We start from the raw sequence: 23,406 nt of genomic DNA on the forward strand, positions 1-23,406 counted from the left end.
ATGTCGTAGAGATGAGTCCAGAAGCTCGGATGCGGGACAAAGCGAGAGTTAATTAGGAAAGATTGAAGGAGTTGGCGACAATGGGCCGCCACCCGAGTCGAGATGAAATTGCTTCCGCGGATTATTGGGGAGCGAGTGTGTGGGTTGCGGAGATGTGTGCGCCGGGAGGGGTTCGAGCAGGCTTGGATTGATGGCTGCCCCTCTGGTTAGGGAATAGGGGACAGGGGAGGCTGACCGGCTGTTCCCACAGTCTGTTCTGCAGCAGCCACCTTTGACACACGGGCCTGCCAGGCGGCAAGCAGGGAGGGAGGCTGGGAAAGGGAGGCATCTCGAAACACAAGAAAAAAATAAATTCATTTCTCTTTCAATGCCAATAAGGAGCGTGATGGACACATGCAACCGACGAGTCAAAAAGCACAAAGTCGCAGATTGCGATAGATGCAAAACCGCAAGCTGAAAACTCTTTAACACTCTACATCTCTATTTAGTAACATGGTCGAGAGGGTTTATGAATTGCCGTTTTCCTTAATTGGAGAGCTCTGCTCTTTTTCCAAAACTGAGCAATAAAGTTTTAATTCGATAAGTGCCCTTGAGAGTCTCTGAAGAACTTCGAGAAACTTAACCTTCCAGTCGTGGTTTGAAGCTAATAGAATAATGGCAAAAAATTAAATCACTTGATAAAAATCCAAAGCAAAACCTCACTGGGTTGGACTGAGTAAGAGTTTGGCTAAGCGATGTTGTTGTAGAATGACTACTTTCCATTCGAGGAAAGAAAAGAGTCACTTTAAACTCAAAGGAACAGTACAGCAAACAGGTACATGATATATGGACCACAAAAAAATAACGTGGCAAGCAGCTTCTTCCAAAAATTCTGGGAGATTGTTTTCCCTCTAAGCTCGGGGCCTATTCAAAGGGTTGAGGAACAGGCTGACGGGCAAAATGGACCAAAGAAATGGAATGTGAGCAAAGTTCGAGTCACCGTGCTGAATAGAGCACAGTGGAGCAGTGGTCACATGCAGGGCTGATGCAGTGTGGGCGCATGGGTTCAACAGAATGTGTGGATTTTGCACAAACCCAAAGAGGGAGGAAAAAACACTGGTACCTCAAGACAAGAATCCCAACATTCTTTAGTGTCAGCCCTGATGAGAATGGTTTCGGCAGCGCAGCATGCCTGGGATTATGCGCGTCTACGAGTGTGTGTGATAATTGCGAGGTGTGTAAGTGTGGTTGTGTGTGGATCTCGGAGTGCCTGGGCATGGCAGCTGGGAAGCAGGCAGAATCCAGGAGATTTGAACCCTACATGCTGCCTGACCCTCTCAGCAGATGGTGGCTCCAGAGAAACTGCCATCTTACATCACAAAGGCTCTAGTCTTGTAACATCTCCATCATGCGCTCGTACTCTGCCTTGCAACTGCTCCTTGAGGAGGAGAAATGTTAAAGATGACAGGGCATTAGTTGGCATCATTGTTTAGAAATCATAATGCAATTAGATGTATGATCACTGATCTAATAGATCATTTGATTTGATTCATATGGGCACAACTTTAATTTAAAGGGATGGTTCACCTCCAAACGAAAATTGTGTCGTCATTTACTTCAAACCTGAATGACTTTCACAAAATAAGATATCTTGAAATATGGGGTCCATGGGGTCCAAAACAACACTGGACCCTGTGGATTTTCATAGTATGGACAAAAACACATGAAATTGTCCAAAATATCCATCTACAAAGAGATTTGTGGCTTTTAGTCTATATCTATGGAGCCCCACATATGTCATTTGGCCACGATTAAGAATTCAGAATTCAATTCTATTGTAAGACAAGGATTGAATTTATTCAACGTGGTCAAGATTTACCTAATACAAGGGAACAAATTATTAAGTAGAGGTAACAAATTATTAATTCGCTTTTTTTCCTGCATATCATGTGTAGCTATATTTGATAACCGTAAGCCAGTTCTATGCTAGTGGACTCATAAATATCGACCAAATTAATGTATATACACATTTAAAATGTACATTCCTGCTCTTATAGAAAAAACAAACAAATGAAAACAATGATTACTTAACTTGCACTCTGGGTCACATGCACATTTCCCCATCCCTAAATACCAAATACCAAATCATGTTTGATGACTGTGGCGTAACTTAGATCTTTGGATATGTCTGTCCAAACCTCCTGTTTCAGTACAAAATATTTGAGCATATGAAAGAAAATGCACAAATCAAGAGGTTGAGACACATAACATTGCTTTTAACAGAGCTGAGGGTATGAGATTGACATGAAAGGTCAAAGAGAGAGAGAGTATTACATTATTTAGGGTATGAGTAGTCTATATCCACAGAAATAGGAGCTGTGACAATCTTCAATCCACTTATTTCCTGAGGATGTGTCTGTGGAATGAGGGTGGGAAGTATAAACGATTAGACTGATATCTGTGGCTAATACTGAGCAATGTGTGAGTGGAGTCTGCCTGTGTAATGTACAAGTCTGCATGATAATATCTGTATGTCTGTGCAAGTGTGTACGTCGGCGTGTGTGTGGGCGAACAGGCCTGATGTAGTAATGATTTAGGTGGCAATATCGACCCCCCTCACTAATGGACCATGACCTCTTGATTTAGTCTATTGAGGCGACGGGCGGTTCTCAGTAGGCCTGTTTTTCAGCCAGGCTAAATCACTTTCTGCAACCACATGATGACAGAGATAAAGCTCAAATATAATGGTGCCATATTTTTTCAATGGCTGTAAAAAAGTGAATTGTTACTGTTGACTCAGGGGAAAAAAAGTCTTAAAGGGTCAGTTCACCCCAAAATTAAGATTCCTTCATCAGTTATGTGCCCTGATTCAAACTTGCAGAACTTTTTTCTTCAGAACATAACTTTGTCCATACAATGAAAGTCAATAAGGGTCCAACGTTGTTTGCAATGTTGTTACTTAGGCTACCAAAAATATATAGACATAAAATATTTTATCATTTTATCTGTATCTCAAAGGTATCTTTATCTGTATCTTTATCTGTATCTCTTTTTCACAAAAATCAGTAACAGATGAATTTTTGTAAAACAAGAATACATGGTGTAATACAGGAGACATAAAAGTAACGGTTTCAGTTAGCCGATAAGTAGTTTGATATATACAGTGTTACCACAGACAATGGTAAATATTAAGAAATATCTGACCGCTGGATGGCACTATTGACCAATCAGAATGAAGTAGTTCCCAAATAGTTGCATAATAAGTTTTAACTGGATACTACATTGCTAACAATACTCCAGCATGGCCATCACAAAAGTTGCCTGTGTGGATGCAAATGATATATAGTAATCTGCAGTGTCTTGCACACTTCCATACTATCCAGTCTTGGTGGTAAAAAAATATATGAATGTTACATTGTCGAAATGCAATCCACTGGAAGAAAAATGTTGTTTAAGACAAAGGAAAAAGTATTGGGTTTTTGGTTTTAATTATTGCCTATGTTTTTACAGCAACAGTGGGCAAGTGTTCAGCTCTGACACATGAATGGAGGAATGTTTATTTGCTGCAGTTTAAGGGCATGGTGGTTACAGGAACACTGACACATTCCTGTGTCACCATCTCTCCCTTTTTCTCTGTCTCATGAAAGCTTAAAACACTATTCAGCTTCTGCACACACACTGACAGGCACTTTCCATTCTCAAATTCAATTTACCAATGCAAATATTATAGCCACAGCAAACTTTCCCTCAAGTATGACTAAGTCCCAGCACCGAAATGAATATCTTAAATGCCATATTACAAGGTCAAAGTAAAATGAGAGGGAGTATATTTGATTGAATGCACCTTTGCGTAGGTGGGCCCTGGTTTTATCCTTTCAATTCCCATCTGTAAAAAAGACTTGGCAACAGCTCCCTAAGTGCAGTGACACAGGGGACAGTCAACTGTAGGAACTACACATTCACTCTTCCAGACTGCACATGCATGCTGAGAGTTGCTTGCATAAGAACACCTCCCTCTTTTGCCCCCACCCTTCACCAGAGCTCCACTCCACAACCCAACTCTGTAATCACTTCCAGAGGCAAACCAGAGGACATCAGCCAAATGTCAATCATTGCCCATAATCTCAGAAATCCACCTAAAAAATTACAACACTGCCTGGTACATACAGAGGTGTGGTTTGATCTTCGATGACTGGTATTTTAAACAGCAAAAGTGTTCATAAAGAAATCCACTGTGCACTGGGCACTAACCAACATACATAGACACTGAGAAGGACCAGTCCATTTAGATTAGTGGTCAATCAATATAAGTGTCTCAATGACTGATTCTTAAACTTCTATATTTGGTATCTCTCAATATTCGGTGTTTGTCCACTAGTTTAGCAATTAAGTGGTTTATGGTTTATCTGCACTGACTAATTCTGAGCATTGACAAAAGCATTAAGGTGAGAGACTTGGTTCTCTGTGCTATAACAAAGCCTTTACTGACATCTAGTGGTAGTCTTAATGGGCCACAAACGTACTACGCACACGAATTTATACTTTGCATTGTTTGGACTTACCAAGAAGATAATAAATTAACTGTATTGTTCTTTCAGTCAGGTTATTTTGCGGCTGCAAACCACAAAATGGCACCAGTTTACGTTGAAGACCGTCTGTCTTTATACGTATCTATCTGCAAATATCACAGGTAAAATACACTACAAAACACTCCTGAAAACACATAAAAACACTACATTTTTACAATCTATTTTTCTACTTAAGGTTTAAGATAATAATAAAGAAAATAATGTTAAATTATTTTAAAATTAATAATGGCTTTTATTATATCACCCAAAGACGTCCGGCTGCTGCGCGCACTATATAAATGACGTAAAAGTATTTCCGGTCCTCTCTCATGCTTCTCTAAATCAAGATGGTGAGTCTACCAATCGTTCAGACTGAACACCGTCTTTTATCTTGTTATTATTGCGACAAGTGCGTTTTCTCATTCGTTTCACATTTCGGAGTAATATCTCTCCGTATACAACCAAACACCAATCAGTTTTTCATAGTTTTTGATCATAATAATTCATTAACGATACTACGCCTGAAGTATCACGCATGTACACTAAACACGCATTAGTCTTTTTTATCTTGTCTTAAATCGATGAGTTAAGCTTTTACCCCCGTTAATAGTATCTGTATTTTAAGAAATTCCGTATTACTATTTCTTAGTATCTTAATTTGGATTGATTTACCTATTCTCCACAAATTACAGCAAAGTATTTTATTTACTGTGCCTGTTTGCACTATAGGTGTACAGAGTCAGACGGTTTATAAATCAAATACACATTACAAAACACATCAGAATTGTTAATTTGTATAAAGTATTAAGTGCAAAGCCACCAATTACAATTAAATTTTAACTAATAAAACTAAATGTTTTAACAGATGATGTGCATTTAAATGTGAATTAACAGATTATGATTTCAAGGTTGTCATTTGCTAACTTTATTTCTCCATCTCCTAGACTAAGAAGAGGAGGAATAACGGTCGTGCTAAGAAGGGACGTGGGCATGTCCAGCCCATCCGCTGCACAAACTGTGCCCGGTGTGTGCCCAAGGACAAAGCCATCAAGAAGTTTGTCATCAGAAATATTGTGGAGGCTGCGGCTGTGAGGGACATCTCTGAAGCCAGTGTGTTTGATTGTGAGTAAGATACTGGGCTTCTTAGGGAGGGGAACAAACGGGCTTGTTAAAACATTTATCAAACTTGTTTCTTTGTCCTTCTACAGCCTACGTTTTGCCCAAACTGTATGTGAAGCTGCACTACTGTGTCAGCTGTGCCATCCACAGCAAAGTGGTGAGGAACCGTTCTCGCGAGGCCAGGAAGGACCGTACCCCTCCTCCACGCTTCAGGCCCGCTGTAAGTGATGCATCCATATCCATTTTAAATGAGGGCATAGGCATACTTATTGTGCTTAATAGCTATTACATGCATAAAAATTGGCTGCTTTGACTATTTTGTCAATAATAATACTGATCAATACAATATTAATGTTTCTGATTTCTTTCTTTCAGGGTGGTCCCCCACGTCCCCCTCCAAAACCAATGTGATATGGAGATATTTGCATACATGTTTCTGTAAAGAAATAAAGATGACTAAACCTAAAATGTTCTCTTGTCTTTGTTTAATCAAAAATGGAAAATCTTGCTGTCCTCTAATGTGTACAGGAAGGTTTTCCTTGAGGTTGTATTCTTAGAGGTCTTTTGGTGGGAAAATAAAGCTGCTTGATGTTATAGTCATTTTAAATAGACTTTTTAAATTTAAGTTTTTACATTTAAGGCAAAAATGGTGTAAAACATGAGTGGTCTTAAGTTTACTGAAACCCATTTTCAATAGGAAAACACTTGTTCATTAGTTAACAATACTTCTACATGATTTATTAATCTAAATGGTCATTTTAACATTTACTAACCATTTTAAAATCAAATGTATCTGTTAACATTAATGAATGCTCTGAACTATCATGACAAATTGTGTTTTTAATAAAGATTAATAAATGCTGTAAAATACATTGCTCAATGTAAGCAATGTTTTTTACAATAGAAATGAAACTGCATTATTGTAAAAACAAACTATATAAACATTAATTTGATGAGAATCTAAACAGTTACAATTACTATAACTAAAAACTACAAAAATACTAAACTGAATACTAATTAAACATTTTTTGAAAACAAACTCTAAAAAAGGTAATTCAAAATATGAATAAATACTATAGTAATACTGCACTGAAACAAGTTGGCTGAACTGAGGAAAAAATGCCTTAAATAGTTTATAGTACATGCTATACTAAATTATTATTTCTAAAATTGTTTTTATTTCATTTTTTCCTTATATTAATTTAGAGATCACATAGAATATTTGTTCTTTTTCAAATTCATCCGTCACACTGCACGACTATTTAAGTGCACTACAAAAATAAAAAAATGCAGTTAAAGATGGTGAGCAGTCACTTTAAATGTCCACCTTGACCACATGTTGAACCTGTAGAGAAACAATTCATGGACCGATTATTTGTTGACTTGATCAAGACTGGACATGAATTAGGGAAACTAGAGAACAAGTGTTTAGAGTTGTAAGCGGACAGAAGTTACAACAAATATTACTTTATTGGACATGAAAAATTACTTCAACTTAAAGTTGGGTTACACTCTTTAAAAACAAGATCAAATAAACAATACCTCTTGAAACCAACACACCTTTTTATAGAACATGAGGCAGTTTTTTATATTTTAACAAATTTGAGGTAAAGAGTTTTTCTTTGTCATATACATTTTTTTTCTCACAAAATATTTAAAAACATTGAACCCAGGGATAAAGCCCAAGAATGACAGAGTTTGATCCCTGCCTCCCCAAAATGCTAGGTCTCTCTTTCTCGGTTGCTGCTCATTATGGTTGCTTCACAGTTCGTTTAAAAATATTGAGTTCATCACACCTTGGGGATAAGAAATATGAAATGGTGCAGAAAAGAGCCTGGTTTGGTTTAGAGGAAATAGGGAAAATTGCAGCTAGTATTTCACAAGCAGAACAGTTGCAGAACCCCAGCAAACAAACGAGTACACATGCAAACTCTCTCATTCACACACTCGGTAGAATTCATTAAATAATTTCTTTTTGACCGATAAGTGCATTAAGTGTCATATATGGTTTTTGCCATAATTTCAAGTAAATAAATTTATGTCAGCAGAAAAAAAAATTAAAGTCTATGAAGGGTGCAAAGTCACTGACTAACCTTTGTAAATACTGAATTTCACTTCTTCGATCCATTCATACTGTACTCCGTAGGCTTGCACTGGAGTGAATCCAAGCATACGTATTTAGAGGCCTACAAATGTTGTAAAAGTAACTGAAAAGATGTAGGGTCAGTGGATTACACACAAGCAAGTTTTGGAAACAGCTGACCACCTCCAAGGTCAAGTGATACACACATGCTACAACATCCAAGTACCCTTAACCACAGCCCACGACGTCACATAAAGATGTACAAGCAATCAAACAAAACAACTCTTTGAGATTCTCCAAAATTCTCTCATTGGTGCTTTAGTTTCGTTTCAGTTTGTGCAAGTGAGATCCGCTGATAAAACAGGCCACAATATATCTTGGCAGGACGGTACGTAACTCTACAACAATATTTCAGTCCTTTCCTTCAAATTCAAGCAGCAGTTTGTACTCAGTGGGGATCGAGAGTACCGTATGCATGAACTCATATGGGACATGACCACACAGGACAAGCGTACAGGATACAAGTCCAATATCAAGGGCAGAAGTCACACAAACATCCAAGCACCAAATTTTACAACACAAGGAGAAAATGTTCAGTTCTGAATCCTTAAATGACCGTGACCCCTTTTATGATTAGGAAAATAGCCTTTATAGAATTGTTTTTAAAAACACCACACTGTTCATCTGGTCTTTATAACCAACGTGTTCTTGTATCAAATTGTTTCTTGTTTTCTCTAAATAGCATTTTTATCAGAAATCAGTGCAATAGAGCAATTTCAGAAAACAAAAGAATATGTTTCAAAGCTCAGTTACCAGTCATTACTGTGTCTGCTCCCCTAAAGCCTTTGAATAAAATCCCCCTCCCGCCCGGTGCCGCCCCGCCTGTCCGAAACCCTCCCAACAGCCCCAGCAAAAACACTCACATTTAAGCAGAATTAGAAAAAGTGCAATCCTCCTTTTGAGGTAAAAACCCTTCCCCTTCACTCGTCTTCAAATTCACGGAATGCAACATAGGTCTGTGTTTGGTCTGCACCAGAATATTAAGGCTTCTTTTCCGCATCTAAAAAACATAATGTGGCTCACTGTGTTCGCAGCATGGCAGAGGATGGATGGCGGGGACTTCGTACTACAAAAACTATTTAAAAAACCTCAATAGATTTGATAGGCAAAATCTTTATCGCCACTTAAGTGAGGTTGAGATAAAGTTGAAACGACAATCAAGATCTGAGGCACAAGGAAATCAACTTTTTTTTTTTTTTTCTGGACAGAGATTGTAGACTCAAAAACTAAGGCAAATGTTTCAAGTTCATTTCCTTTCTTAAATAAAACATTAACATACATTTTAGAAAGCAATAAAATTATCCGAGCCTTAGCCTAACCACAATCCTATTTGACCCAAGAGTGACGTATCATCTTTGTTTCGAAGTTACCCGAATTCAGGCTGCATTGTACCTACGGAATGGTCCAGCATTAAAAACCATGTGCAATTCTAAAACTAACTCGTACAGGGTTCATATAAAGCAACGATTAAGGCAATATGTGTCTGTGCTCCTTATATGGCTAACATACCAATACTCCAGCCTCAATTTTGCAATTCACGCTGCTTGCTCTCCATTCCCTCTCTGTCAGCAGAGTCCTCCCTGAGTCGCCTAATTTCAACAGTCCCACCGAGGTATCCTAAAAGAGCACAAAGTTAGTGTGAATACTCTTAGGCATAGATTTCTTGTTTAACAGGCTCAGAAACTTTGGAAAACCACTTTGGACGTCTAAGCAATTCAATGTCTTTCTCTCTTCAAGAGGCAGACTCTATGTAAACGCCACCAAACAGATGGGCATAGACCTAATCTCACATCTCGAATTTCTCTTCCCAACTGATAAAAAATAAACCCCACCGAAGTAAGGCACTTCTAAAGCAAAACAGCTGCTTCTTGCGATGAATGACTTGGTGTAGGAGTGCAATCGGAGGATATGACTTGTCATCCTCTAACGCGGGATGCAATTGCACGTTTTAGGCTCGTACCTAAGCGATTAGCCTTCGACGGAAAATCTGATGTCCGCTAATTATAAAAGCAAGTGCTAATGTGCCCCAATCTGGTGCAGACCGAACAAGACGCCATGACGCCATCTCAAAGCAGCATACAACGCTCTGTACATCCCCCCCCCAGTCTTGACCTCCGCCCACCTCAGCCCACCTGGTGCTCCCCGCGGACAATGTGCGAGGAGAACTCGTAGCGGTCCTGGCTGCGGTGGCCGCAGATGTTGCACTCGAAGGGCTGGCGGAAGCCGTGGCAGCCCATGTGGATGGTAAACATGACATGGTCCAGGAAGAAAATGCGACAGTGCTCGCAGCGGAAGGAGCGCACCGGCCGCCCTTCCCCGTCCACCACCTGCATGGCTTCCCTCGTCAGCGGGGAGCGCGGGCTCGCCTTGGTCGGTAAACCCCCAGGGATCCCTTTCTCCCTGTCCCCCTCCATGTCCGTTTCTTTGGCGTGACTAGGACTGTGCCGCTCGCGCCCACGGTGGTTCAAGTTTCCCAGTGGCACCGAGGTAATGACGCAATGCTCCTCCGCCATGCTCTCAGTGTCTGTCGAATCTTGGTAACCGTTGCTCGGCGAGGCGGCGTGGCTGCGGGTGGAAGGTGCATCTTCGTGACCCTCGCCGGCCTCCCTCCCGGCCAGGCCCATGGAGATGCCCCCTGCACAGTTTAGACGCTGCCCTAGAGAGGTTATATGAGGGTAGACGGAGCTGATGACTGGGGTGAATTCTGAGATGCAGGTGGAGTGGGGGGGCATCCGCAGCGACCGGGAAGGATCCACATCGTTGCTGCCTCCTCTCGGCCCCCGCAGGAAACGCCCTCCCATGCCTGCTAAAGCAGCGGGGTCACCCTCGGGGTGCGACAGCAACATGTCCCCTTCTTTATCAGGACTGGGGTCGAGTTCATAAGGTGCTTCGGATATATTCAGTCGCATGTGCTTTTCACCTAGAAAGCCAGGAAGCATCATAATCATAATGATCATTAGATTGCACTGAAATGATTCTGTTTTACGCAATAACCAATATATAATATTGTTACTATACTATTTCTAAATCTAATTTATAGAAACAAAACTCTGAAACTCTTTTTTAAACAAATTATTTAAAATATAATATTTTAAAAAGTAATAAAAATATACAGTATACACTACCGTTCAAAGGTTCGGTTATTTTAAAAGAAATTAATACTTTTATACGTTGCATTGATCAAAAGTGACAGTAAAGACATTTATAATGTTACAAGAGACTTTTGAATTTTGAACTTCCTGTTTATCAAAGAATCCTGACTTTAAAGAAAAGTATCACAGATTCCACAAAAAAAGAAAAGAAAAAAGCAACACAATTGTTTTCAACATTGATAATAATAGTTATAAAGGTTTCTTGAGCACCAAATCAGCATATTAGGCTGATTTCTGAAGGATCATGTGACACTGAAAACTGGAGTAATGATGCTGAAAATTCAGCTTCGCCTATTTAACTATTTTAAAATAGAAAATATTTAGTTAAAATTGTAATAATATTCCCTTTATGACCATAAAAGCCTTTTTTCAAAAACATTTTGTAAAAAAAAACGTACAGACCCCAAACTTTTGAACAATAGGTTATATATATCTTGAACAACACGTTGTCATATTGACAACCAATCATTAAACAGACTGATTCAATTTTTACAAACCTTACAAATTTGCATGTTTATCACTTTAAATAAATCTCCAGTCTTTCTCGATGCATACAGTTCACAAGCTCACAACTCAGGTATCACTGTTCTGCATAGGTATTCAAAGAAATGGGCCTACCCAGAAACTTCTGGGGTGTAGATCTCTTCCTCTTGGTGATGCTATTGGCCAGCCGATCAATGAAGGTCATCTTTTCTGAGGAGGACTGGATCAGTGGTTCAGACATCATCTCCACATTATGGGACTCTTCACCTGAAGACAATCCACACGCAGAAGCATGATTATAATAGAATGGTGTGGGTTTTTGATTATATCACACCAATTTTGATACCACAGCATTTAATATGGTATTGAAACTATATTAATTATCGTTCAAAGTTTTGTGGTCAGTTTTTGAAAGAAATCTCTCACCAAGGCTGCATTTATTTGATAAAAAATTAAAGTAAAATCAGTCTTGTGAAATACTATTACAATTTAAAATAACTGATCAATTTTAATATACAGTTTAATCCTGTGATGGCAAAGCTGAATTTTCATAAGTCATTAATTCAGTCTTCAGTGTCACATGAATAATATGCTGATTTGTTGCTCAAGTAACATTTCTTCTTCTTAGTATTATTTTCAGGATTTATTGATGAATAAAAAGTTCAAAAGAACAGTGCTTATTTGAAATTGTCTAACAATATATAAAAATGTCTTTACTGTCACTTTTGATCAATTTAATGTCTTTTCTGAGTAAAAAATATTTTCTGTAAAAAAATAAACTGTACCGACACCAAACTTTTGAACGGCAGTGTACACTTTTATTAATAAGAGTAAAAAAGAAAAGAAAAATCACAAGTAGTCTAATGTAAATTAATTACTAAAATTATTATTTTTGCAGAGTCTTAAATATATAATTACTAGTTATGTACATTAATATTGATTCAATGCTCTCAGAGTTTGACTGAGCAGCAGGTTATTTAAATTAAGAATAAAATTCAGCATATTAACAACATAAGCTTAGGTTATATTAGGTTACATTTTAGCTCATACTGCAAGGCCTACAGCACAGTAATATTTTTACACACAACCACCTGTTTAGATTCTCTGTGTTTACAATAATACCTCTCTAAGGCATGCATTTTAATCAAGAAGTGCTTTGGAGCGTTCAAGTGCGCAGCTACATCACCAGCTGTGATCTTCACAGAGCATGCACATAACAACACTGGTGAGCTTTCAAAAGCAGCCTCCTGTCAGGCAGCACTTGGACGAATTAAGTAAGCAACTGCAGAAAGACATCCATTAAAATCATCCAATTTAGTGTCAACTTGATAACCAAAGTACTGCTAGTTTTGACCTCCCAAGCATTTGTGTTAGTAAAAATGGCATTACCGTGCGCAGGCTGTGTGTTATGAGCAGGCTGGTGGTCCAGACTCTGTAGGTAGCTGTGGCAGCGCTCACGGTGCTCCTCCAGGGTGCTCTGCTGCTTGTAGCTGCGGCCACAGTAACTGCACTTGTAGGGCTTCCCTACTGTAGGGGAGGACACTGAAATAACGTGGAGGGAGAATATGAATGCATTTCACACTGCTTATGTGTTATGTAAACAAGCATCAATAACACAGTATTGATGCTGTGGTTAATTTAAGGTGTTACCCTGTAAAGTTATTTAATTATACACTGCCTGGCCAAAAAAAAAAGTTGCTGTTTGGATTTAAATAGGGAAATGCTTTTTGATCATTATTGCCATGATCATCTAGCATGTTATATGTTTGGCAACAGTTCTTTTAACCCTATTTGATGGAAATAACACAACAACTATCTATTTCATCAAGAGGTTCATCTATTATTGGTCAAGATCTTGTATTGACAAAGCAAGAGTGTCCAGCACTCTGTAAAGTCGACTCCAGCACATCCCAAAGACTTTAAATGAATTTAAGGTCTGGACTCAGAGGTGCCAATTCATGTGTGAAGATGATTCTTCATGCTCTCTCCCAACCATTCTTTCACAATTTGAGCCTGATGCATCTTGTCACTTTATCGTCTTGGAATATGGCCATGATGTGTCTTCCTACATGGTTGTTTAAGAAATGAAAAGCTACTCCATCAATCAGGGTCAGAAGAACTGTCGACAAACATATAACACGCTAGAAACATAGTAATCACTGCAATAATGATCCATTCATAGACTCTTAAGTATTTGCCTATTTAAATCTAAACAGCAACCTTTTTTGGCCGGGCAGTGTATATTATATATAAATATAAATAATAATATATTATGATATATAATATAGTGATATATTTCCAATATAATTACATTAGAATACTCTAATTACTGGTACAGGATTCGTCAGACCACAGAATTTCCCTTGTCACAATTTCCCCAAAAACGAAATGACGCTGCTCATCTATGACGTTAACAGAAGAGGAAAAAACTACAGACCACATCTGTCCATTTAGCTTTAGAGATGTGCGTCATTTCAGAGAAATTCATTATTCTATCAAGTCATTTCTCTGAATATCTGCAATATTCTCATTCAAAGGACCTTAGGCACTACAGGTGAATGCTCTTCATCATTCAAAAACACAAGCAGGATTTCCTGTTTTCATAATACTCTAAATGTCATACTAGACCGCTGCATTTCGTTTGACTAAAAAACGTGATTATATAACCGATCAATGATGTCTTATTCACACTTATTAGTCTGCTTGCACAAGCTCTAGTAGAGCAACATGTTTAAAAGGAAATTCTAGGCAGCAAAAATAATCACCACTTACATTAAAAGAGAAGTAGGTTACATGACCTTGACTATTCATTTATGCTCAGTGGCAAATCAAAATGGCTTTTTCCATCCCACACACTTTTCCATCCATTTATTTTCCAGCCACAAAGTTCTCTCTCCTTCCTTCTCTTTATTTCTCGCAAATGGCCTCTCTCAAACCACAAAGGCTCACCGGAGTGGGTGCGGAGGTGTCCTGTCAGGGCGTCACGGCGGCGACAGGCGTAGTTACAAAAGGGACATTTGAAGGGCTTTTCGCCAGAGTGGAGCTTGATATGACGCAGCAAGTTGCCCTTCTGAGTGAAGGAGGCCCCACACTGGTTACATTGGAATGGCCGCTCACCTACCGAGACCAAGACTACCAGTTTTCCCACCGGCGCAAAAAAACAGCAGCACATATCTTCAAACTGACATTTTTTTAATATATTTGGTCTTTTTTTGTCAAGGGTCAGTGAAAAAGCACTTACCTGTATGGCTGCGTTTATGCACCATTAGAACATTGGGTCCAATGCAGATCATCCCACATATATCACATTTCAGTTTCCCATTGGGCAGCCGAATGGGACCAGGGGATGCGGGCTCAGAGCTGGCCATCTCTCCACAGCCGCTCCCAGCCTGTCCTCGTGTACCTCCGACCATCTCCACTCCACCATCTTCAGCCAACTCGCCCTTTTCATCTTTCCATCCTTCATTCTTCTCCCCGACTCTCCTTTCCGCCAGTGGAGCACCACCTGCCTCCTCGTCACTGTAGAGCTCCACCTTGATGGAGTTAGCTGGGCATGGAGATAAAGTTATACATTTATTCACTTGGCAGATGCTTTTACCTAAAGCAGAACTTGTTCAAACTAAGATGTTAAAGTGTGTTTAATGGACAGACACTGACCACTGAGTGAGCGGCTGGGTGAGGACTGTTGACTGTTTGGTGTGCTCACGGTGGGACCTCTCAGCCCTGCAAAAAACTCCCGCTCTGTTGAAGAATCTCCACTACCTGAAAACATGTACAGGTACAATGGGGCTTAAAATACACCTTTGTACTTTTTCTTATTTCATGCTAAATTTCCACTAGAAATTATATTATCGGCATAACAATTTGAGTGAAAAGTTTCATTGAATTTTTTTTTTTTTTTTTTAAAGTCTCAGGATTTTTGTATTCAATGTGTTTAAAATATAATAATAAAAAATATAGAGAATAAAAAATAAAAAGAACATAAATAAGTTTTTTTAAGTTTGCTTTGGATAAAAACTCTGGAGTTCACCCTGTCAAAAACGTCTTCAAAAGAGTTTGTTGAGTAATATAATTTCCAAAGAGAATTTAAACCAGCACAATTCAATAAAATATGTTTAAGATATACTAGATTCTTTCATGAGGATCACAGCAGTGGATATATATAAAAAATGTCCCAGATCTCAGAGTGGTCATTGACATTTGGAACCCACTATATTTAGCTACATGCATATCTAGGAAAATAACAAAAGAATAAGAACTTAAAAAGATACCTGACCTGACATGTACGAACGGCCATTGCAATCGTCAGCATTCATCATCACAGCAGCTGCCTGTACCAAGAAATCATACAAAAATATTTGTTTTACCAACTTACAATTGCATCATTGCCAACAAATAGGAAAGCAAGTTTTTAAAGATATGCATTGGTACATTTTACAATAATACAGTGCAATCAAAAAACATTAAATCATATATATATATATATATATATATTTGGCTCATCTGATTTCAGGTGAAAAAAGAAACTTGGTAGTTCACTTGCAGTTTGTTATTTCTCCCTTTCCTGTGTGGTTGCACGGTTTAAGTAGCTGAATAATTGATATACACACTGGTCAAGATCTCATTTCTAACTCAACAGCTGAATTGAGTGTCCATTCTATAGAATTCTGGTCTTAAATGAAGAGCGCGGTGTGCAAGAAACTGCCCTCCCTTTATCTTGTGACCTATCAGAACACAGGCTGACATCTAAAGCAATGATGATACTAAGCAAAATGCAGAGGTTGTTATGATTTGCTATTACTCAGAAATTTCCACATATTATCGCTTTGGTATTGGAAATAGGCTTTAAATGCAACACATATTAAAATTACATAATTCGTTTTTATACAAATAACTATTTGACTCATCTGTGGTCATGTCTGACTTGGATATAAAGAAGCGGTTTCATCCTTTCAGCATGTTTTCTAGACATCTATAGATCAAATGTATCCCTAAAATCTTTGATATTATTTAAGGTTTACCCCCTCACACATACAGTTCTAGATGATAGGAAATAGTAGGGCTAAAGACTACTTGTGGTACAATGGCCATTGTATGTAAAAAAAAAAATTCATAAAACCCCAAATGACAACAAAAACCACCGTTGCACTTTCCTAAACAACATAGCCTAACGTAAGTGGGAATAAATTAATTTGTTTAATTAACTGTTCCATTCACAACAGAAAATTATGAAATAGGCTACACAAACTAAAATTAGAGATAAACAGACTTCATACATTTACTAACAGCAAAATAATGCACAAGGTGTTCCTAAACAGGAAAAGTGACACTTTTACCAACAATAAGTCTTCAACATTTATTTTTACACAGATTGTGTTAATCCACGAATATTTCAATTGAAAATATTTTGTTTATGCATTATAATACACTTTGGAACCAGATTAAAAACTCCTTCTGAATGACTTCAGACCTGTGGTATCATAATTCTATAATTTATGAATTTTTCATGGTTAATAATATGGCTCAAAATTGATCACAGATAAAAAAAACATAATTTAAACACATTCCGATGTCACAAAGAGCAGGTGCAGGTTATCCTATGAGATGACAAACTGCTTTCTTTCAAGCCATGAATAAATATGGACTCATATGAATAATAAACATGGACTCTTACAGAGTCGAGTTATTATGTTATATCGGCTTTATGGAGACTACATGATCTAATAACAAACAGGCCTTCAGAAATGTAAGACCTCATTGTGTCGTATGAGACATAACGTTAAAGCATTCCCAGCTGCAACAGGCAGATCTCATGAATTCACAGAGCTGTCAATGAGTCTAATTAACGCAATAATCGAAACAGCCCTGTCTGTCTGCAGTCACACCAGAAAACAACGCCTGACGACGAGAACACGAGCTCTCGTATGTTTAGTAACTTTACATACACCATCGTGCTGTAGAGGAGGACTGACAGCACGCAGAATCATGTCAATCCGGTCTGTCTGGAGCAACACTAGCTAGCCACCGCTGCTAACCAGCTAACGAGACGTGACAGCTCACAATAAGGCAAAGACGTCGCTAAACTAACTCACAAACGAAAGAACAAGTGTTGCTGAAAACGCAATCCGATCGGCAGCCTCCGGTCGTGAAATACAGTCGATCTTTAGACGTGCCAAACTAAAGCAGAATTCTGTTTCCTGAGAGCCCGCTGGCGTTGCTATGGCACCCAGCACTCGACAGATGAGTCTAGCCGTGTAAACCCTCCCAATCCGAACATAGTTACCTGACCTAATGTCACTTTCCTTGAATAACTGCCATTGATTTTGCACGGTGAATATTTTTTCTTACCTGACGATCGACTGTGACTGCAATATTTATACAGCAGAAGCGCCGTTTGTTTTCTCTAGCGAAGGCAGCATCTCCGGGATCTTTTACCTGAAACCCCAAACAACTTCCGGGCCCATGCCGGGATACAGGCCCGAATAACCTATAACCGAAAAACTGCATCTCAAATCCATGATTGGGAGGGATTATCGAATGCATCGATCCTCATGCTACAGGTTGGAAAAACAAAATCCTGCAAAAAGCTACAAATACCAAATATTATTATTATTATTATCATAATTTTTATTATTATTATTAGTGTTGATGTTGCTATTTCGATGGTAGTATCAGTAAAAGTGACGTATGTGTTTACTAAGATTTATCATGAGTAAAACTTATATTTGTAAGGAATTTAGCCTAATTCTTTCTCTGTGTCAAACAGGTACTTTAAGTCTATTTATGGGGATTTTGTTGAATGTGTTAGAAAAAGAATTTTCTATGAATTAGAAAAAAATATATATGTTTATGTAAAAAAATATACATTATGATATTCAAAAAAATTTAAACCATTGATAATATAATTAGTGTGATGATTATTATTATTATTATTATTATTATAGTAGGCCTACGTTATTCATATTCTATTTTAGATCCACTCCAAAGTTTCTCCATTTTACATACTGTATTAGAGTGTTGCATTTTAAGCCTGGCCTGTAGTAACATGCATATAGTACCATGTTAATGTACATTGCAAAATACTCTGTTTGATGTACAGAGTCATATACTTACTGAGACTACATTTTAATGTGGGGGGACACTGAACTTCAATATGGTATATTTACTATTAATGTATATACATTTTGTTTAATATATTTTCATTTATTTCTTCAAAAATAGTTTGACAAACAATAATTGTCCTACCCCCTGCACTATCACTACAGACCCTCCAGGGGTCGCCGAATCACTGTGGAAGACCCCTGTATTTGAAACAACTCTATTCATACTGTTACCACAAGATGGCGGAGAATCCTAAGTTGTCTAAGAGGAGAATTTCTCTGAACAAAAACGAAAAACTCTTTTGTTTAGATAGTTTCACGTTTATTCCACCAAATTGGCTTAATGAAATAAAAAATCCTGTTGTTCTTGGGTATGTGAAAGTTAAATCTGAGCCTTCTAAAGGGTATATGTCCTCTTCCTCAGAAGATTATTTTTTCTGTCTCGTCTTGTGTCTGTCTAGAAGTATCTCATATGCCTCCTGGATCTGAATAAACATCTGTTGTGCCTCTTCTTGCTTCTTGGGGTTGTGATCTGGATGCCACACTTTAGCCAGTTCTCTGTAGCTACTAGTGACCTCTTCCAGAGAAGCTTCTTCTGGCAATGATAGTATCTGATTGTAAGAAAACATTATAACGACAAAAACATCATTAATTACGTTGTGATTATATGTAAAACACTACAAAGTGAAAAGTATAAATGTTAGATTCCCTGCTGACCACTTAAAACTGAACTGAACTCACCTTCAGCGCCTCCCTTTCTTTTTTACTATACTCATTAAGAATTATTTCCAGCATTTTCCTCCAGCTTTCCTCGTAGAAACCCCCTCCTGTCAGGATACATAACAGACGATATGGCAACAGCAGAAAATACTCCAGAAGTCCTTTGAGCCACGGAAGGAACCAGAAGAAATCAAGCAGGGCCGCTATACAGTCCGATATGTAGTACAATGTGGCTGTGGTGTTGTGGAAAACACAGTATCCCAGCGGAGCGGAGAAAGCCAGCACACCTAAACTTAGACGATACAGACGAGGCCCTTGGGAAGATTGACACAAACCGGGTTAATTAAACACATTTACTGCACATGATGTAAGACCAGATTGACACATATTTCCCAAAAGTGGTGACCAAAGGGGATATTTGTTTTTAATGACCCTAGAAGTTAAACCATCAAAATATGTGTATATATATGAGAAAAACAAAAACTCTAAACTTGGTAGCTGTATAGTTTGCCTTTTTGGGAAAATAATTTTGTCAGAGAAATGACTTTATAATTATTTTGCAAAAAAAAGGCGAACTACAGATTTTATTACAGTTATATAATAATAATAATAATAATCAGTTATTCATATTTTATTGGTTCCCTTTTGTTTTTGCATGTGTTAATAACTACGCAATATGCTTACAAAATCTTTAAAAATATATATATATAATATTTGAATAAAGGGTGAAGATGTCAATTTTCCTAGGTTGGACATCACCTTTGGCCAATATGGCTAACATTATATGGTTTAATTTCTTAACATCAGTTAAATACATTAGTTAAAATGAACTGACAATGAACAATAATTCTACAGCATTTATTAATATTAGCTAATGTTAATCTCAACATTTACTAATACATTTTTTAGATCAAACGTTGTATCTGTTAAGTAAGGGATAATGTATAGAGAGGCGGTTGTTATAGCGAATAACAAGCCCGACAGGCTGAACGAGACCCCGACGCGAAGCGGAGGGGTCTTGACAGCCTGAAGGGCTTGTTATTCGCTATAACGACCGCCTCTCTATACATTATCCCGCTTATTACATGGCTACCTACAAAATAAATAAATAATTTGACACGAATTATTGATTTAAAAAGGAGTTTATTGATTTAAAAACGATTGTATTGCTTCCGCCAAAGAAAATAGTCCGTTCCGCGTCCATAGCAACGCGCTGTTTTTCATGGCAACGGTCTGTTATACTCCGCAGCGGTCTGTTATAAAGAAATAACAGACCGCATTCTACATTGGAATTCAGCCAAGCCATGTAATAACATTAGTTAATGCACTGTGAACTAACATGCATATCATTTTCTTTATTAAGTATCATGAAAGGGAAGTTGCCATAGTCTTTTCTTCCCTGCTGTGACGTATTTCCAGGTGAAACGGCTTCTCGAACAAGAAAAAATGTAGGGCGGGACTTGATGTCGTTGCAAAGGGTCAGACTCAGGAAGTTATTTTGATTAAAGATTACAAGGGCACATGCATTTTAAAGAAAATGATGTGCACAGATAAATCATTTATAATAATTATAGTGCAATATTCCATAAAATAACAAGTTTTGCAAAATTTGATTTCATGGTGACTTTAACAAATGTCAATGTTAGTTAATGCATTAACTATAACAAATGAGACCTTATATAAAGTGTTACCAAAATGTACATAGTGCATCTCACCCAGTGGCTCTGGCCTCAGAGGTTTGAACATGCTGTGCTGCGCAGCGGTGACACTGGCAGCTATGCTGATGGGAAGAGGTGAGAGATTGCTGCCGTAGAAGATGGAAGACGTGATGACGCACGTAACAAAGGTCTTTTGAAGGTCAGAGGTCTGCTGGCCCACAGAGGACACCAGATGCACACCTGCACCGATGCTCAATGGCAGCACTAGGAAGTAGAAGAAGCTAAGAGAACTGAGGCTTATTAAAGCCACCGAGCCAAAGTAAATACCAACACAAATTTGACCGGCAAACCGAATCAGGCCTACTGGTGGTGGTGGAGTGGCACGAGGATGTCTAATACGGGCTCTCTCTGCTTCATGGTTGGCCTCGCTCACATACGATGGGATCCTGAAGAACTCCCTTGCCCAGCCGATGCCAAAACCACCGAAGGTCAGTATCCAAAGAAGGGCATGGCTGTCTCTGCCCAGGTAAATGTGATGAAGGCCAAGTGGGCCACCCATGGCCCACAAGGCATATGTGATCAGGAGCTTTTTAGCCATGAGGTCATTCTAGCTGCGCACAGGAACTTGAAAAAGAAGTTAAGGAAAAAATGTTTCACTGAAAAATAGGATTTTTTTTTGCTGCTTGTTCAACTTAATTTCATTGTTCAATCCACTTAAATATATCAAATTGATGTTTACTTAATCAATTTGTGTTGGGGATACATGAACTGAATTTCCTGAAACTAGTTCCCACGATGCTTTGTATATCAGGAGAGTAAATGTTGTTATTTTATGTGTTTTTGAGTAAAGGGAAATACCTGTTAATGTTTAATGTTCAGTTTGAGTTTCTGTTTTTGTGGGGTTTTTTTATCATCAAACTTAAGACTAGCTTATGAATTAGTTGAAGGTGGCTACATTAATTAATATGATGAGTGTTACTTCACTCAGTGAGCAATAACTGTACAATAGACCTTAGTCAGCACCAAACTTAATTTTTGACAAGAAAAGAGGCTGTGAGAGATAGAATACAGTGAATCCAATGGATTGTACAGTTGTTTAACAATAATCCGATTGTTCAGCTGTCGAAGCGCATTTCTGAAAAAAACTTTCAGTAGACAAAAACTCCATTAAACAAGTTTAGAAGTTGTGAGAATTATGTGATCTAGGACCTTTACGCAGTGCGTGCCATTGTAAAGACGGAAAGTCTATCCCTCACAGCCTCGTTTTTATCACCGTTAAATTCAATATGGCGTCTAACATGACTAAGGTCTATGGCAAAGACTATGGCCAGTAACTTTTAAATGCACAGCATGAATGTCATTTCCATATTTTAAAGGACAAACTTGAATAAATCAAATCTACTCAATATAATTGAGCTGATATAACTTGGCTAAAACATAGTTGATTAAGTGCAACTAAAAATGCATGTTTAAAATTAGGATAAATTGTAAACACTTGCCTTAAAAAAATGAGTAAAATCAAAAGGCCATTTTTTTCCCAGTGTATTAAAGCAGATTATAACATGATTATGAAAAGTGCTTTATGATAAATTAGGGGCAAGCATGTCATGTGGATCTTATACAGTTTTTAAAGGAATAGTTCACCCAAAAATGAAAATTCTGTTTGCTCCTCATTCAAAGCTTTTATGTAAGACTTGGAATATAGCATATAAATCGTAATTACTTGCTTTTTTGGTGCTTTTTTCTTTTTGGAACTTGACATTGCTTGGTCTGCGTTTATTTCCACTGAATGAGAAGAGCATATTTTGGTATATAACTTCTCCTTTGGTATTCCAGAAAAGAAATTAAGTCACACAGGTTTGGAATTCATGACGGTTAGTAAATAATGACAGAATTGTTATTTTGGGGGTGAATTATGGTTTTGATAATCTCTCTTGTCTCTCTCTCTCATATCACCAATATCACTGGCTTTCAAGTTATAAAATCAAACAGGTCACTGTTCTCTTACCTGCGGGACTGAGAGATCAAGCTTCATTCATACATCAAATAGGTTTAGACGACTCCTACAACAAGGTCAGCATTAAAAATGTAAGAATGCATGTAATATATCACAGCTTTGAAGTTAACTTAAAATTTAAATCATTCACTTTCTGAAAATAATGTAACCTATGGACTTCCGTGTTTGCGCTTGTATGGACTTTGGTTTGATGATGACACGGGTCATAAAGAGTAAACTTTGATTTACCATATCCGTGGACACAAATAAGACACAGAACATTAGACATTTGCTAAAATGCATTGGACTAAACTGTTTTTGCAAGAGTAACCCATGCTGTGCTGCTCAGACTGTAACCTTAAACACATTTCTGTTAATATACACTACTATGCAAAATAATCATTGAAATAAATGCTGTTAAACATTAAACATTGGTACATTTGGATTATTGTTGTTTCCATCTTTGTTGGTTTAAATAGGGAGCAATA

At 37.9% G+C, this 23,406-nt stretch overlaps 3 protein-coding genes across 13 annotated transcripts in view; 1 reads left to right on the forward strand and 2 right to left on the reverse strand.

Moving 5' to 3' along the window:
• Positions 1-17,897, reverse strand: part of ikzf4 (IKAROS family zinc finger 4) — a 21,945-nt gene extending 4,048 nt beyond the window's left edge. The window contains exons 1-9 of one of the 11 annotated variants that reach the window (XR_013819030.1): positions 17,793-17,864; positions 15,721-15,775; positions 15,102-15,206; positions 14,686-14,991; positions 14,394-14,576; positions 12,834-12,986; positions 11,580-11,711; positions 9,932-10,729; positions 1,313-1,417 (exon numbers count right to left, since the gene is read on the reverse strand). Coding sequence is in view for 9 of the 11 variants with exons in the window: in XM_079849611.1 (XP_079705737.1) it covers positions 9,933-10,729; positions 11,580-11,711; positions 12,834-12,986; positions 14,394-14,576; positions 14,686-14,991; positions 15,102-15,206; positions 15,721-15,763 (1,719 nt within the window). In the remaining 2 variants the exon portion in view is untranslated. Of the gene's footprint in view, positions 1-877; positions 1,418-7,117; positions 10,730-11,579; positions 11,712-12,833; positions 12,987-14,393; positions 14,577-14,685; positions 14,992-15,101; positions 15,207-15,715; positions 15,776-17,536; positions 17,629-17,792 lie in introns of those variants that run through there. The other 10 variants (XR_013819031.1, XM_079849611.1, XM_079849612.1 and 7 more) reach the window with 10 other exon arrangements.
• Positions 4,823-6,134, forward strand: rps26 (ribosomal protein S26). The gene is made up of 4 exons (XM_079849640.1): positions 4,823-4,897; positions 5,492-5,669; positions 5,756-5,886; positions 6,042-6,134. Exons 1-4 carry the CDS (start codon positions 4,895-4,897, stop codon positions 6,075-6,077), a joined length of 348 nt encoding a protein of 115 aa, XP_079705766.1. The 5' UTR covers positions 4,823-4,894; the 3' UTR covers positions 6,078-6,134.
• Positions 17,898-18,852: 955 nt separating the features above from the next.
• dnajc22 (DnaJ (Hsp40) homolog, subfamily C, member 22) lies at positions 18,853-23,116 on the reverse strand. The gene is made up of 4 exons (XM_079849366.1): positions 22,931-23,116; positions 20,980-21,546; positions 19,286-19,578; positions 18,853-19,155 (listed from the first exon to the last, which is right to left on the reverse strand). Exons 2-4 carry the CDS (start codon positions 21,518-21,520, stop codon positions 18,973-18,975), a joined length of 1,017 nt encoding a protein of 338 aa, XP_079705492.1. The 5' UTR covers positions 21,521-21,546; positions 22,931-23,116; the 3' UTR covers positions 18,853-18,972.
• Between the last annotated feature and the right edge of the window lie 290 nt (positions 23,117-23,406).

The sequence above is a fragment of the Squalius cephalus genome, assembly GCF_949319135.1.
Source record: "Squalius cephalus genome assembly, chromosome: 18".
NCBI classification, from domain to species: domain Eukaryota; kingdom Metazoa; phylum Chordata; class Actinopteri; order Cypriniformes; family Leuciscidae; genus Squalius; species Squalius cephalus.

What these genes read in the sequence shown, in the direction of transcription:
- rps26 (XM_079849640.1), top strand. An exon ending in TGAAGCCAGTGTGTTTGATT is followed by an intron (nt 5,670 to 5,755) that starts GTGAGTAAGATA and finishes GTCCTTCTACAG; the next exon opens with CCTACGTTTTGCCCAAACTG. An exon ending in CTCCACGCTTCAGGCCCGCT is followed by an intron (nt 5,887 to 6,041) that starts GTAAGTGATGCA and finishes TCTTTCTTTCAG; the next exon opens with GGTGGTCCCCCACGTCCCCC.
- dnajc22 (XM_079849366.1), bottom strand. Translation starts at nt 21,520, where the DNA reads ATGGCTAAAAAGCTCCTGATCACATATGCCTTGTGGGCCATGGGTGGC. An exon ending in TCTGAGGCCAGAGCCACTGG is followed by an intron (nt 19,579 to 20,979) that starts GTGAGATGCACT and finishes AATCTTCCCAAG; the next exon opens with GGCCTCGTCTGTATCGTCTA. An exon ending in AAGAAAGGGAGGCGCTGAAG is followed by an intron (nt 19,156 to 19,285) that starts GTGAGTTCAGTT and finishes TCTTACAATCAG; the next exon opens with ATACTATCATTGCCAGAAGA.